The sequence below is a fragment of the Perca flavescens genome, chromosome 3 (genome assembly GCF_004354835.1).
Source record: "Perca flavescens isolate YP-PL-M2 chromosome 3, PFLA_1.0, whole genome shotgun sequence".
Classification (NCBI taxonomy): Eukaryota; Metazoa; Chordata; class Actinopteri; order Perciformes; family Percidae; genus Perca; species Perca flavescens.
In genome coordinates, this window is record NC_041333.1 from 18,107,005 (window position 1) to 18,123,530 (window position 16,526).

The 16,526-nt window shown below is 38.0% G+C and overlaps 1 protein-coding gene across 9 annotated transcripts in view; it reads left to right on the forward strand.

The window, feature by feature from the left end:
• Positions 1-16,526, forward strand: part of elna (elastin a) — a 56,465-nt gene that overhangs the window by 2,306 nt on the left and 37,633 nt on the right. For all 9 annotated transcript variants that reach the window (XM_028574582.1, XM_028574585.1, XM_028574586.1 and 6 more), the window contains exons 2-5: positions 8,059-8,127; positions 8,605-8,652; positions 9,352-9,450; positions 9,830-9,856. In XM_028574582.1, the coding sequence (XP_028430383.1) occupies positions 8,059-8,127; positions 8,605-8,652; positions 9,352-9,450; positions 9,830-9,856 (243 nt within the window). The remainder of the gene's footprint in view (positions 1-8,058; positions 8,128-8,604; positions 8,653-9,351; positions 9,451-9,829; positions 9,857-16,526) is intronic.

A 16,526-nucleotide genomic window follows, 5' to 3' on the forward strand; every position in this document is an offset into this window, starting at 1 on the left:
AAAATTATTTGAATAGATTCCTCAATTTAGGAATTTTATCAAGCTTATTTTTCACTGCCTTTAATAAAGGGAAAAGTGAACAGCTGATAAGGTATTTGCAAATTCCAATAATACTGACAATGCTGTTTTAATATTTACTTTTACCTTGTAAATGCCCAGAATGTATCAAGTATCCTATTGCTCTGTTTCTTACCTTGATGTTGTATTCCTCCAGACAACCTCAACAACCAACTAGTGAGTTTGTGCCAAAGTCATTAGCTTGGCTTTTAAGACACAGTTAATGGCAGAATTCTGATGGGCCAGTGGGAGATTAAAAGTGAAAAATAGCTGTTCTGTTCCTTCACAGTCTCCAAAGAATTAAAGAGGTTGTGAGATGTTTTCTTTTCTGCTTGAAGCCAGTTTGCCTCATTTGGCATTGGCCAAGGAGTTTAACACATTAATCGGTGACACTTGCCTGACTGTAGGTGAAATTATACGAAAACAGTGCCGATTGGATGGCATGCCTTAGTTGTTATAAAATACTACTGATGAATTGCAGCATTACCCCAACATTGCTGGTTGATACTCAAACTGATTGTCTTTAATCCCCAAGCAAGTGCTGCTTCAGGCTTTATTGGTAGTGTGTGTTGTGGACACCTCTGGCTCTAATCCCTCTTCTGGCAAGGTTGAGTGCCAACCACAGCATACTGGATTAATGTGACACATACAGTAGGCATCCCAGTGCTCATAAACTCTACTCTGTAAATAAAGAAATACACCATTTGAAGTACCGTCCAAGCAAGACATGGAGTTTTTTCCTTCAATGAGGGTTTTGTTCAATTTCTTCAACTTCTTTAATGCCGGACCCACAAATGCATTTTAATTAGTTAGATGTTGAGTGGTTTGGTGTAATTTGTAGTGAGGTGACTTCATTCAGACAGTTTGTTTGGGAAGGAACCTTTTGGTATCAAGCACTGACTGACCAAGGTTTGCTGTTGTGAAAGAACTTTTAATCCATGTATTCATTCTTACTTTGGCAGACATCCTGGCAAAGTGTTAGGAGATTGGACAACTCCTAGCCAGAAAGCGATAACTAACATTTTCATATCACCATTTTTACCGTAACTACTGTTAGGAGTGTTGTAGGGATCAGAACAAAGGTTTGGGATGGATGGGTTTAAATAGACAAGTATTTCAAACGGACTGCACTGTAAATGTCTAGGGTACAACTCCTTTGCACTAGACTCATAATATTTTATTATCGATAGTTTTACCTTTGTAAACCCGATGGAGTGTTTGATGCGATCCAATTCCTTCATACGTGGATGGCTGAGTTGTAAGAATGTTGGATCACAAATTAGTGAGTCAAACCCCTACAGGTTTCTCACAAAGGCATCACTTTTACATGCAGAAATGTGGCATGTGCACAGTTAATATGAGGGTACAGTAGTAGTGAGTTCTCACTATTGCAAGAAACACATACAGTATCAGTTACTAATTTGTTTAGTCCTTACTTACCTTGTTTGTGAATGAATGTCAGTCCCAGCATCTCCCAGTCAGATGTTTGGTCTGCAATCAACCACTGCCAAGTGTTCAACAAAGAAGCACAATAACTCAGATGATTCACTCGAGCCACTCTGCAAGCAGCCCTCACCAGGCTGTTGGCTGCAAGGAGCTTACTGATGTTCAAGTTCAACATGACAACATGAGCACAACATTAGTATAAAAAATATATTTTTAATAAAAAGCCATAACTGATGATGAACTGATGAGAAAAGATGATAATAAAATGAAATTCTGGAGAGGGTAGGGGTAAACATGGCACATTTAAGCTTTTGGCATCAATAAGTTGGTCTAAACTAAACAGTATTTCTTTAAGTGTTTTGTTGGATTACTGGAGAACATGTCCAGTTCTCACATAGTATTTATTAAACATCTGCAGACCGGACTGGATGATCATGAATGTTTTCTCTTTCACATAAATCATAGATTTTATGCTTTTATGTGAACTTGCCAGGATAAAAGTGGAACTGTCAATATCTTGTGCAAAATTCTGATTGATGATTTCTCACTCAGTCATGTTTTTCCTCACAATTCAGATGATAGGCCACTATATTTCATTCCAAAGCTCAATTTCAGTTTTGAAACCAAAACTTGCTTTATGTCCCATACCCAATATTTCATTTTGTGTCTACAACTTCCATCATCTTGCTGCTATTTTCAGTTGTTGCATTAGTTAATTTAATGTATATATTGTTGAAAGAGCTTAAGATGAAAAAAAATGGCTCATTGTATTTTGGTCTGACATTTCACATCCTTCACAATAGTGAAGGTATCACTTTATGGCCCTTCTGACATTGTACCTTTTTGCGGTGTCAGTTCTACTGTAAAAAATAGTCACATACAGTAAATCAGTTTCTGAAAATTGAGTTATAATGTGAGTTGTTTTTTATCTTCAACCATTCTTTCATCATGTTCAGCTCTAAAATATTTATAACATACAGGAGAGTCAACAGCTGTTAAAAAAAGTTTCAAAGGCATGTCTTTCCTAATTATGTAATGATTTCCTGTCAGCTTCCAGTGGGAAGACTTCACCCAAGACACCCAAACACTAGCAACTGAACAATGACAAGATTAGAATCAGGTCTTATTAGGCATTAAAATATTGCCATCTGTAGGCTGTGAGTTTGTTTGCTAGTGCAACCCTCAAACTGATGTTCTACTTCAGAGATTTGTCACTGAGACAAGGTTAGGCAAGTGTATAAATCATGGAGTCAGGTTAAAGTGCAAGGTGCACGAACAAATGGAATTTCCCATTTTAATTTTTACTTTCTTTGATGCTCCTCACTCTCCTCCACCCTCCAACATGCTGTGGAAAATAGACAGTGCAAGGGGTGACTGATAGTGGGCCAGCTGTCACATGTCTGATAATGGGAGATGTAAGGGTGCCAGGAATTCACTGCACTGTTGCTGTATGAGAGCTTTCCATAAAGAGATAACCAAACCTCCTATTCTGGTGGTTTTGGATTTGTCTGAACACAGCAAACTGTTTTTAGTTTGCCAAAACATTTTATTAATTAAAAAATTATATTGAAAGTGATGGAAATAGTGGTGCAGAATTGTGTAAATGTCAGGTGGTCAAAGTGGTGTAAACACATTACAGAGCAGTTTTCCTCAAGACTTCACAAACTATGTGGAGCACTGCACTGTGATCATGAACGGCAATGGTCATGTAAGTCTTTTGTAAGGGAAGGGGAATGCCGCAATTAACTTTTTTGAGGTTGCATGTGTGACTGTTGAGTATGTACTCACATGACTTTGTTTTGCATGCCTAAGTATCATGAAAATTGTTCCATCAATTCATTGGCATTCCATTATTATAAAACAACCACAGCGCAGGGTCTTGGAAATGTCACATTACTCACCAGCTTGGTGTATATAAAGTGAAACTAAACTCTCAAGTCACAAAGAGCAATTGTAAAAACTGTCATTAACATGGGAGGTGCTATGGAAAAACACGTCATTGGCTTTGGTTTTATTCAATAACAAAACAAGTTCTAACTCACAATTACCTAACTTCTCCTCTATTATGTTATTATTCGTCAGCCCAGTAACCCATACACCCCATAAAACCAACTGTTTTAAGAGAGAATAAATTCTTCACATTGATTGCAATCAGTAGATAAATTCATGAATTACATAGATTTCTTTCTGTGGGCTGTATTGCCAGTATTGATACTCAGGCAAAATAGCTTGCCAGCATAATAGTTGATAAACATCTAACTTTCTATGTCAACACTCAAAACATGATATGATCCAAAACTAAACCTAGAAGGCGCTGGATACTGTCCTTTCCATCTCTTAGCTTGTGTATGGTGGACTACGTCATTTTATCAAAATTCAAAACAACGGCATTGGAGAGACCAAAACACTAACATACACATATGTTGTGTATGAAAATTATTTTTATCTAAGCCTGTGAGACAAAGCTTGTCCTTTTTGTGCTGTTTAAATACACATTTGAATCCTCTGGAAACTGAATTTGGATTATGACATTTTAATTGCTTTCTTGATAGATTTGGGATTTAATAGTGAAAGTTTCAAGAAGTGACAGAATTTTCATTCATAAAAGAAGCATTCACCAACAAAACACTTAAAAAATGATACATACGGGGCAACCCAGTAAGAGCGTTCGCCCCATGTTGGCTGAGACCTGCAGTGGGGCAGGGTTTGAATCTGACCTGCTTCTTTTTATTGTGTGTCATCCCCCATCTCTTTCCCCCTTTCATGTCTATCCACTTTCAAAAATAAAGGGAAAAGCCCCAAAAAATAATATATAAAAAAAAAATTATACATACTACGGGGGTTTGCTAAGGGATTTTAGAAAACATTGAAAATCACTATGACAATCACATCACAAGACAGGACTGTTTAGATATGCCTACTTGTGTCACGCATGTCAACAATCATTTTCAAGGTCACTTCAGAATTATAAGAACAAGTATAAAAGTTGTTTTTTCTTTCTTTCTTTGTTTTTACTTAGTAAAGTAAGTATGTCTTCTGGCTCTATGGCTATCAGCTCAGGTGAAGAGGGTGAATTATCACGTCCTTGTTCCTGCGGTAGCTACTCCTACTGGTTGGCTGGGATACAGTATGTGGTGAGACAACCGAAAAGATTGGGGGGAAAAAACTGGGAACATTAAAAAAATGTTTTACATTTTTTGTCTATAACCCATGTTTATCCCAAATGGTAACAGGCAGATATCGCAAATGGGACTGAGGGTTGCCCATATACTGTATACACTTTATAGCCCACATTTGTGTTGCCAAACAAGGACGCAAATTAAAATTATAACCCATGTGGGACCCATATGGACATTTTGACAGGGAAATAATTTATACAATACTCCCAAGACTTGTTCTAGATATACAATGTTACTGACATTGAAACATTGCAAGTGTTAGTATCTCACTCCAGGACCATGTACCTTTCATATTCATTTGACTTATGTATGTAAGAAAATTCACAACAGTCTGATGTTTTATGTCGATGCTTCCGTCTTTCCTTTTTAACATCGTTTATCTTAACAAGTAATACAATTCTGTCACATATATTGCTGTGTTCCAGTTGAAATGAACCTGCCCCAAGCTGAATAATATAGTTTTAAGAATTGTCTTCTAACTTGTCATCCTCTAGTTGCTTGTCTTGTACACATAAGGCTGTTGACATTCTAACTTTCTTATCTTTTAATAGATAGATTAATAGATAGCCATTATTTCAGCAAGATCAGATCACTAATGAAAGTTTTTGGACCCCAGGAAGACTAGCTGTCGTCTCGGCGGCGGCTAATGGGGATCCTTTTAAATAAACAAATAAACTAATGAAAGTCACTACATGGTAATATATTTTCAAAACTTCTTTCCCATGGTTTTTTATTCACCAACATTAATCATATCACAAACACTCAGGGCAAAGTCTTGACTGGAGTCAACTGACATAAATTATGCCTCGGCTAATCCCGTGTGCTCTAGAAGTCAGTCTTGTCCTTCACACAAATTCCAGCACATTCCCATGACCTGGCTGAGTTTACAACGAACGTAACTGCATGATGATGATGACGACAATAATTAGGTCAATCATGAAGAAATCTTCAAATTTATTGAGGTAGGTCAGGTCACTTGGCAGAGGTCAGTATGTGCCTTTTTTGGATGCACGGTCTCAGTGAACCTAATGCACTCTGTAACAGGGGTACAGTAGCATTATGGGATTCTAAGCAAGAGGAAAACTGGAGCAGACACTCACTCTTGCCTTGCTTGCATTGCCGAGACAGGAAATCCTCCTTTTGATTGTGAAATGAAGGAGCAGAATTTACAACAATCGCTCCACCCCCGTCATGCGGTGCCTGCACCTGAGATCTCTGCTATGGAGCCAATGGCACAGGCAAACTGACAGAGACACAAACACATGCTAAAATTTTGATAATAAAATACGTAACCCTGGACTTTATTATTTATTCCTAATTTTGATTTGAGCCTGTAGGATTTCGACTTCTCTTCAGTCAGTCCTCAGTATTACAAGGCCAAACCCCAAGAAAACAAAATTGGTTCTACCATTGTCCAGCTCCTAGATCTGGATGAGTCAGGATAAGTTAAAAGTCAACCCTCCCTCTCATCTGTCCATTTATTCATTAATTTAGTAATTTTGTGTCCAACGCCACAGCTGCTGCCATAACTGTTTCCATTTATACTTTTTTTACGTTTATACTGCTGCTGAAAAAAAAAAGATAGCACATTTGCATGACCATACTCTGTAAAGGTGCACCTATTACTGCTCGAGAAAGAATTTTTCTCTCAAACAAAAACAGACAAATGTTTTGTTATCTCTCAAACAAAAACAGACAAATGTTTTGTTACCTTTCTAATCAGATTTTGTGTGTGGTTTTGGAGTATCTAAGTAAATATGACAATGTTGTTCCTGCTTACCTCAACATAAACAACTTGCAGTTATATCAACACTTTAAGATTCTGCCGTGTCATTTCCAATTTTCTTAAAGGTGCTCTAAGCGATGTTGGGTGACGTTACTTCTTGTTGATGTTCAAACTATTTTCAAACAAAACGAAGACTAGCTCGCTCCTCCCTCCTCATCCCGTCCCCTCCCTCCTCATCCCGTCCCCTCCCTTCTGTGCTTCAGCGCACTACCACCCCCCCCACCCCCCCTCCCAAATCCTTCTTGTCCATTATTGGCTGAACACTGGAACACGGTTTGTGTATGTCTGCATGGTCCAGGTTGGACCACTTCTTTTTTTGTTGGCGTGTGTGGACCCTAGGCTGTCTACGGAGACTGCATTTTTTTACAGTGTGTTTAGCCCACTGCGGATGCAGCTAGCGGATAGTGTGTAGATGTTTGCTGTATGTGACAAAAAATGTTGTAGTCTAATCATTGCTTAGAGTACCTTTAACTTTCTACCCAAAATAAAGGCATACTCCCTAGCCCATTTTCTTTACAAGCCAGTGATCCCACAATTGTTTTTTTTTAATATCCTGTTTATGCAATACTATCTTCTAAATCCATCCAACAGTTGATTCTTAGAGTGTGCTTCTGGATTATTTATCTCACTGGTTTATTCCATTGATCGGCATTGACTGCTCAGTTTCTTTAACCTCAGCAGTACAAAAGATATATATATATATATATATATATATATATATATAGTTATTGGGCACATACAGAACTCGAAGCACAGTGTTCACACAGTATTCACTAATAAACACATGAACGCTTTTGACATGTGGTTTAAATTAATTGGCCTCCCAACACATGTAAAAGCCATTAAACATAATCATTGTGGTCCTGTAGCCCCATGCTCTCCTTTGTGTTTTGTTTTTAGTGATATAAACCAGGTTTTTCCCTTAAAAATATAACTTTGTATTTTTGGCCTTAGCTCAACGGTCTCGTTGGATTTAGCTGTTAGTCGTCCCAGAACAACTGGAGGGATTTTCATCCTCCCTTTCTTTTATTTCTGTTGCTGTTTCTTGCACACATGAGGCCACCATGTCTGGGATCCAGAACGACCATCTCAGGAGTTACTCTGGTTTGCAGCCAAAAATCAGTCAAGAAATGAGGCTAGGGGATGTAGGTGGGGGTTGAGGGTGTCTGCAGTGCTGCAGCAACTTTCTGAGAGGTCTCCAACTGCAATACCTCATCAGAATGAAAACAATTGGAATTTTCTCCTAATCAAGTCTATAAAGTTTTTTTTGTTTATTGTTTTTGCTTTCATTTTGGCTCTGGCTGGAGCTGCTGTGTTCACATTTCATTGTGCGCCCCATCACTGCCATGACTTGGGGCAGATGTGTATGCCAAGGACTTATTCCAGTTTTGATGTCTGTGTCACAGATGATGAAAGTGTTTGAGAATGTTTATCTGATAAATGTGGTCATTGTTTAGAAATGCTGTTACACGCATTGCAATAGAAGAATAATAAAAAAAGATTTTGATGGCTTAGAACTGTCTGACCACACTTAGCTAGTGTCATGCGTGTTGGTGATAGTTACTGACCTTTCTCTGTTGTGTGTTCCAGGTGTGTATGTACCACCTGGTGCTGGGATTGGACCAGGAGGCACTGGACCAGGAACTGGATTCTTTCCAGGTAACAGAACCTCCAATGACTGTCTGGACAGTTTAAACAAACATAATCCACAACACAGCCACAGAAAACAAAGTCTGTTTGTCTTTAGCAGATGTATAACAATTTAATTATACTACTGTGGAAAATGATTAATAAGCACAAATACAAATATATGTATATATACATACATACAGTATACTGTACATGCATGGTGTACACCATACAATATCTTCTCACTTTCATTGCGGTATGGCCAAATTTAAATAGGACATAGGTTTTGAAGCACACACACGTCTGTATGGACCTTTGCTCAGTCACAATATAAAAACATATATGCATACATGCATAAAATGGCATAAGACGCCAGAACACTTTCTCCTGGTGTCCTGAGAGAAAGTAAGACAAAATTATAACTTGCTGGGCCAAAAAACTGTCCATTACATCACTACATGTAGACACAGCATAACTCTATACTCTGTATGATTGTTGTTTTACAAGGGTCTGCTGGAGGAGTCCCTGCAGGCTATAAACCAGCTAAAGCTGCAGGTGAGTAGAAGATTAGATTTATGACCCCCACCCCATCTACTGTATAAAATATTTTAATAAGAATATCATCTGTTTTATAGTGAACTGGTGCACTACTGTTTCAGTGATTTGGATATAGGAAACTTAAACTGTTTCTATGTAAGAAATTATATTGTAAAATATTTAGAAAATCAGTCTTGAATACATTTCTTAAAAAATTATGTTTAGCCTCATGATCACCTGATACCTGGTGGATTTTATGAGTATTTATAATAATTATGTAACTTTAATCATGTGATAAAATAAATATTTTTCACATAGTAATCTCTCATTAGTTAAAGCAGTGTTGCTTTCCCAGGGCCCTGAATGTCTTGTCCAAATGGGCAGTCCCTGCTTTGTACTGTACTTAATGCACCTGGGATTTGTCATTTCACACATCCATAGCAGATACACTCAGCTCTGCATGTACAGTCCACTTAAGCAACAGTTCACCAACCATAGACAGTGTCCTGTCATGACTTCAGCTCCCATTTGCTGAATAAGTATAGTAAGTATAGCTAAGTATTCAAGCTATGACTGCAGGAAGTACTAATGTGATGAGAACTGTGATAATTCTATCATGTGAGTTGAAAAAGTTCAAAAAGTTGATGAATGTTGTCAACAATAATGACAACAACAATATTGATCACAATCACACCTGTCTGTGTTTAACCCTGACAGTAGGAGGTTATGGAGGTGGAGTGCGTGGTGTGGGGCCAGGTGGTCTGGTGCCAGGAGGTGTTGGGCATGGTGGCTTGGGCAATGGAGGACTGGGAGCAGGTACAGTATGAAGATAAAAAAAAAAAAAAATTAACAGACACCTTTTTGTCAATCAGTAAACAGCTTCCTTTAGGGGTTTGGCTGTCATTACACATATGCAGGCCTTTTTTCTAACCTCTCAATATGATTAATTCAAAACAAGCCTGTTGAATAGAGAGACAAAAGAATTGTAGCTCTCTATTTTGCAATCTTTGAAAAGTTGAAAACTGTGTAAAACACTGCTCGTAACCTGTAGGTCTTTTGAAATGATATTTGAATCTTACGTCTATAAAATCATATAAAGACAAAATGGAAATGTTTGTATGATAACATGGAACATTTTGATACTACAGGGCAAAAGCATAACCTAAAATACATTTTACTTGTTTTCCCCCAACAGGACAAGGTGGAAAGCCCCCTAAACCAGGTAAGTTGGAACATTTACGCATGGTATTGTGTTATTTATGCCTACATATATTAATATAGTATGTTATTTACACCCAAATTTGTCTTTTTTTTTGGTCAAAATTACATTTTACAATTAAGTTTTATGAAATACTTTGAAGATGTAGTCACAGCCCTGTGTTTTTCCAGTACAGTGCAGTACAATACTGTAATAGCTGTAAAGCTGTAATGTAATAGAGGCGACATAGACAACATGGAAAATTCCTCTGCACTACATATACTGTTGAAGTGCCTTGAAAGGAAGGAAATGGAATGTATTGTTATGGGGTGGATAAAGTAGGTTCATGTATAGACTATGTTCACACACCAATAGAATAGGGAGACCTGCACAGATGCTAAAGAGAAACAATCTTTTGATTGGTTGTCACCAAGTTTTTCTTATCACCCCTGTGTTTTCGTCGGGGTTGGTTTACACTGGCTTGGCAGCTGTTTGGGACGTCTTGACTGGCTGGGACCATAGAGAGATTCCATGACTCTTAAACCTCTGTTGTATTAGGGAGCGATGATTGGCAGAGTGCAAACGACCATCAACCCCTGCCAAACAATGGAGCCAGAGCACTGATTACTGTTATTGTAATGTTATACCCTTACAATATCTGGAAACTTCTGTGTCAAAATTTACCACGGCCGTTCTCTCCGATACCATACAGTAAATATTTTCCTTTGCTGTAACACACTCTGCGCTGCAATGGTGCTTTAGCAATGTTTAGCCATCATTTAATTTCCGCAAGCATTGCTGATACTATCTCAGACTGCCTCTATGTGTTTAGAAAGATAAGGAACCAAGCAGTCATCTTATAGTCCTGATAACACATGGAGCGGGTTACAGAGGGGTCCCTCTGGACTGCCACACCCCCGCCCTCTAACAAGAGTTGCAGGAGAGCCATTTTGTGAAAATGAGGGTTATTTTGGCTGGGATAAGTAGAGCCTTACATTACTTCGGAGGTATTGCCCTGGCTTTTGTATGCATTTGAGTTCTCCATCTAAGGCATTGGCATACAATGTTAAAAGCAGTTTTTGAAATTAGTGTAATTTGGGTCTGGGTGATCCTTCCCATACTAATCTATGTTGCACAGAGGAAAAAAAGAAAACCTCTAACACAGAGCTCAGATTAAGCTAAAGTTTTACACATTTTTTAAATGAAAAGAGGACTAAATTGTTCCACTTCATGGTAATTATCATTGTAATTGTGTTCAGTAATCTCTGTGTATTGGTTTCCATCAGTATTGACTTTTTATATTGGCCATTCCATCAGCTATGAAGTTATCCAAATTTTGATATGACAACTTTTTCCATACCTTACAAGTTTGCATTACTATACCAATGTAAGGCAAGGCAAGGCAGCTTTATTTATATAGCACATTTCAGCAACAGGGCAATTCAAAGTGCTTTACATAAAACATGAAAGAGCAGTTAGAACACAATTAAAAACAATTTAAAAGACAATAATACATTTTACAGTGCAGTATAAGAATTTAAAGAACTGAGAGATAAAATACGCGAATAAAGCGCAGTTAAAACATTTAAACATTACCCATGATTGACAAAAAATTTATAGTATACTATTTCTTTTTCGATGTGATCGTCACCACAAAGCTTATTTCTTTTTTCGGCAAACCTTGCAAAACCCGGGACAGCCCTGCAGATAAAAATATTTTAATAGTCAAGAACTTGTTCTTAAACTATTTTATTTCTTCTGCAGTCTGTCTCTAAATAGTCCAGAGCCTCTTTCAAATGTCATAGACTATTTTTGTAAGGGGTCCAGAGCCGCTTTAATATGTCATCGAGTATTTTTTACAAATAGTCCAGAGGCGTTTTAAAGTGTCATAGAATATAGTCCAGAGCCGTTTTAAAGTGTCATAGAGTATTTTTAGGCCTTCTATCTAAATTAGTTACTTCGACTAACTTTTGACCAGCCAAACGTCTGTCTTTTCCATCAATCTATTGTCCTGTCAACATCTGAGAAATAATTAGAAATATGTCCGTGTCTGCAAGAGGATGAAAATTATAAGAATTTAAAGAAAGAGCAGTTAAAACAGTTAAACATATAAAAGCAGATAAAATTATTTAAAGAAAGGCAACATCAAAAAGATAGGTCTTCAGCCTTGATTTAAAAGAACTAAGAGTTGCAGCGGACCTGCAATTTTCTGGGAGTTTGTTCCAGATATGTGGAGCATAAAAACTGAACGCTGCTTCCCCCTGTTTAGTTCTGACTCTGGGAACAACAAGTAGACCTGTCCCATACGACCTGAGAGGTCTGGGTGGGTCATAGTGTAGTAGCAGATCAGAAATGTATTTTGGCCCTAAACCGTTTAGTGATTTATAAACCAGCAAAAGTATTTTGAAATAAATTATTTGAGGCATTGGAAGCCAGTGTAGAGACTTCAGAACTGGAGTGATGTGATCCACTTTCTTGGTTTTAGTGAGGACTCGGGCAGCAGCGTTCTGAATCAGCTGCAGCTGTCTGATTGATTTTTTTAGGGAGACCTGTAAAGACAAGTTTTTCCAAATCCTGCTGAGACATAAGTCCTTTAACCCTTGATATATTTTTAAGCTGATAATATGCTGATTTTGTAATTGTCTTAATGTGGCTTTTAAAATTCAGATCTGAGTCCATGACTACACCAAGATTTCTAGCTTTGTCTGTTGTTTTTAACATTGTTGTTTGAAGCTGAGCGCTGACTTTTAATCGTTCCTCTTTAGCTCCAAAAACAACAACCTCAGTTTTTTCTTCATTTAATTTAAGAAAGTTCTGGCACATCCAGTTGTTAATTTGTTCAATGCACATATTCAGTTGTTGTATTGGGCTATAGTTCCCTGGCAATAAGGTTATGTAAATTTGTGTGTCATCCGCATATATATGGTAACTTATTTTGTTGTTTTCCATAATCTGCGCCAGTGGAAGCATGTAGATGTTGAACAGAAGAGGCCCCAGAACTGAGCCTTGGGGAACTCCGCACGTCATATTTGTATGCTCAGATTTATAATTACCTATAGACACAAAGTAGTCCCTATTCTTTAAATAGGATTCAAACCACTTTAGTACTGAGCTAGAAAGACCAACCCAGTTTTCCAATCGGTCAAGTAATATGTCATGGTCGACCGTATCAAATGCAGCACTGAGATCAAGTAATACTAAGACTGTAGTTTTGCCACTATCTGTATTTAAGTGGATGTCATTAAAGACTTTAACAAGAGCCGTCTCAGTGCTGTGGTGTGGTCGAAAACCTGACTGAAAGGCATCAAAACTGTTGTTTAGTGATAAGAAAAGGTTGAGTTGTTGAAAAACCGCTTTTTCTATCATTTTACTTAAAAATGGGAGGTTTGATATTGGCCTATAGTTGCTCATTACTTACGTGTCTAGATTGTTCTTTTTTAGGAGTGACTTGATGACTGTGGTTTTTAGGGCCTGTGGGAAAATACCTGAGAGCAGAGATGTGTTTACAATCTGTAGAAGATCAGAAGTCAAACAATTCAAAACATTTTTGAAAACACCCGTTGGTAGAATATCAAGGCAACAGGAGGAGGTTTTCAGATGTTGTATAATGTCCTCCAGGTTTTTATGGTTGATCGTATGAAATTGTGTCATATTGGAATTTGTTTTGCGTGAACACTGTGACAACACATATTCTGTACTTGATATTCTGTACTTGGTATTTTCTCTATGTACGTCTACAGTTCACCAGCAGGTAAGCTCTCACAATGGCAGGTTGAATTCATATGCATCAGTTAGTCAGTGTTTGGCTTGTGTCGTCAAGAAATCATATACTACCAGTGTAAAAAATCGTTGGCCTTTTTTTTTATTAACCTTTAATATATAAAGCAGGATTCTGTTACTAAAGAGACACAAATGCAAACAACAGTATATAGATGCACACTCACACATATCTGCCATTTACTCTTATGAGAGCTGCCATTTACTCTTATGTGGAAGCCAAGCAGTGACATTACATTCCACTGATACACACCTTGCCTGGCCAGTAATGGAGAACAGCAGCTGGCTATGTGAGTAGCGTGACTGCAGTGAATTGCAGCGTAGCTCATGCAAGACCTTGTAAATGTTACACTAATTGTGAAGCCTGTCAGCGTCCAGCTTTGGCAATACACTGAAAGCTGGAAGGAGGAACTTTCTCTTTATGAACAGCTGTTGAACACCGTCTCCTGTCCTGCGTTCCCTAAGGTGGATTCAATCCTTATGGTGTTATTGCCAAAATGTGGCTTTTGTAGGTTAGCCTCTTGTCACTTTCAGACAGTGTTAAGGCAGTTTACAAGAAACATAGAGGTTACTGTTTTTGCTCTTGGTGTGGTTTTATTGTACCATTCTAATGGTCTGTTTTAAGTTTAGCCTGTCGGTAGACTCTCTGAGAGCAATACAAATTAAAGATGATAGAAAGACAACATGCTGTCTGTCCAATCTTTCTTTCACTGTGTGAAAACTGACAATGTTCACACAACACTAAATCAATCTTAGAGCAATGAAGAATCTGTATCTGTATGTAGATATTACATAGTAGATGGATGAAATACTATAGTCCCCATTGTGTTTCTAATATTTTGTCCATCCCTATTATCACTGGGAGTCTACACGGCTAAGAAACATCTCTCATTGTTGTTATGCTATTTATAAGTTTTGAGGCACAAAGTTTGTGGCGGTTGTGTGTAAAAGAAAATAGTAATGACTAAAGGAAAGTAATTGAATGCTGTCTGGCAGTGGGTTGTTTGGGGCTTCCCTCGAGTTGGCATCAGCAGCAAGCTCGAGCAGAGCCCCTACGAGCGGCCAGGCTGTCAAACTATGTTTGTCACAGACGTTCTTGTACTAGTTTTGTTGTTTTGCGGTTGGTCTGACACGGCAATTGAAAATGTGAGCCTTATAATGTGAGCACCTAACATTATAATGCAATACAACTTAACAGCACCACAAACCACAACCTCCTTCATGGAAGTAGGATTTTTTTTGCCAGGCTGTTGAATTAGACTGTATTAGTTTTAGATAGGTGTACCAGATAAACTGGAGGCTGAGTGTATATAGTCATCAATTCCTATCTCACCTTTATTTTGACTCTTTACTGCCACTGAATAAATATGACAAGTAATGGAAAAATAGTCCCAACAATTAGGTGCAAGATAAAATCATGCTTACAAAAACTGCAGTACACATATAATTTAAGATGATGAATTATATTAGTCAATGCTGAAACATTTCTCTAAGTTCTGAAATCTTGGATCCTTTGACTTCGTGACAGCAGTATTGCTCATGTGCAGTTACCAAGAAAGTTATTTCACCACCCAACCCACTTATTTTAAAGTACAAACTTTTGATCATTTTTAATATGTGCATCTTTCTGCAATTTAAAACGCAGAGCCCATCAATACACTTCAAACCCTATGGTTCATATCAGGGTCTTGTTTGAAGAAGCACTGGGTGTACTTTTCTGCTTCAACAGAAAGAGTGAGGAAAGGCAGAGAAATGGAAAGATATAACAGATATGAGTAGGACAGAGAAGAGACAGAAAAAACAATAACTCTTGTGAACATACTGTATACTGTTTATGTCAAAACACACACACACACACACACACACACACACAAACACATAGACAACACTATATGCACATTCATTTGCACAACGCACATGCTTAGAGAGCTTGCTGAAAGATAGGAGACTGATAGATTGGGGTGAGGATGAAAGTGTTAAGCCAAAAGAAGATGAGCTTGGAGGAGGTTTAGTCTCCTAGTGCACATATGCTTTTTGTTACTGGAGCTCAGACTTGTCCTCTGAGCTGTCAAAGACTGGAAATGTGAATGTGTATGACCGTATGTGTATGTAAATATGTGTATGGTCTTCTTAAGAATGTAAATATAAGTGTGACCATGTGTGCGTGTACACACACACACACACACACACACACACACACACACTAAGTAAGTGCTGCTTATTCAGACACAATAACTATGTGAAAGAAGGTATTTTTTATATTTTTTATATTTTCCTCCCTCTCACCACAATCTGTTCTTCACAGAGTATCAGTGTCAAGCTTTCAAAATCTTGAAACCTGAACTGTCTGCAGAGGAGACTTTTTTTTTTTTTATATCAGAGCCACATCACCCCCACACTCAACTCAGCCCACCCAATATACAGCCATCACAGCTTATTTGTTCACATTAGAAATGCCTGTTCCTTTCCAAACTATTTTTTTTGGGATGATGTCACCAGATGTTGTTAGCATTTTCAATAATCTCACCAATTCATCTCAAGAATTAAAGTGATATTGGAGTAAAGCAAGATAAGGGCTTTATTAGTTGTTATTGGGGTCTAATCAGTCACGCATGCCACACATTACAGTTTCTAACTGTTGTATTTTTCACCACACTGAACCGATACTTTCACTATGACTCAATAACAGCTCCCCAGCCTCTCATCAGCTTGTTCTGTGTCGTGTTTGCATGGTAGTTCTCTAGTGAGCGTGTTACCACAAATGTAATTTCTTTCCATGTTCACTGTGTAAGTTGATGAGCCATCCCTTGGCATGCTCTCACGACCTCTCCCTTGCTCCATTTGCCAGCAGGTCTGGAGCATGGACCACTATTGTTGTCCATCTGGCAGCACAGCCTAAGTGTTGTTTATGTAGTGA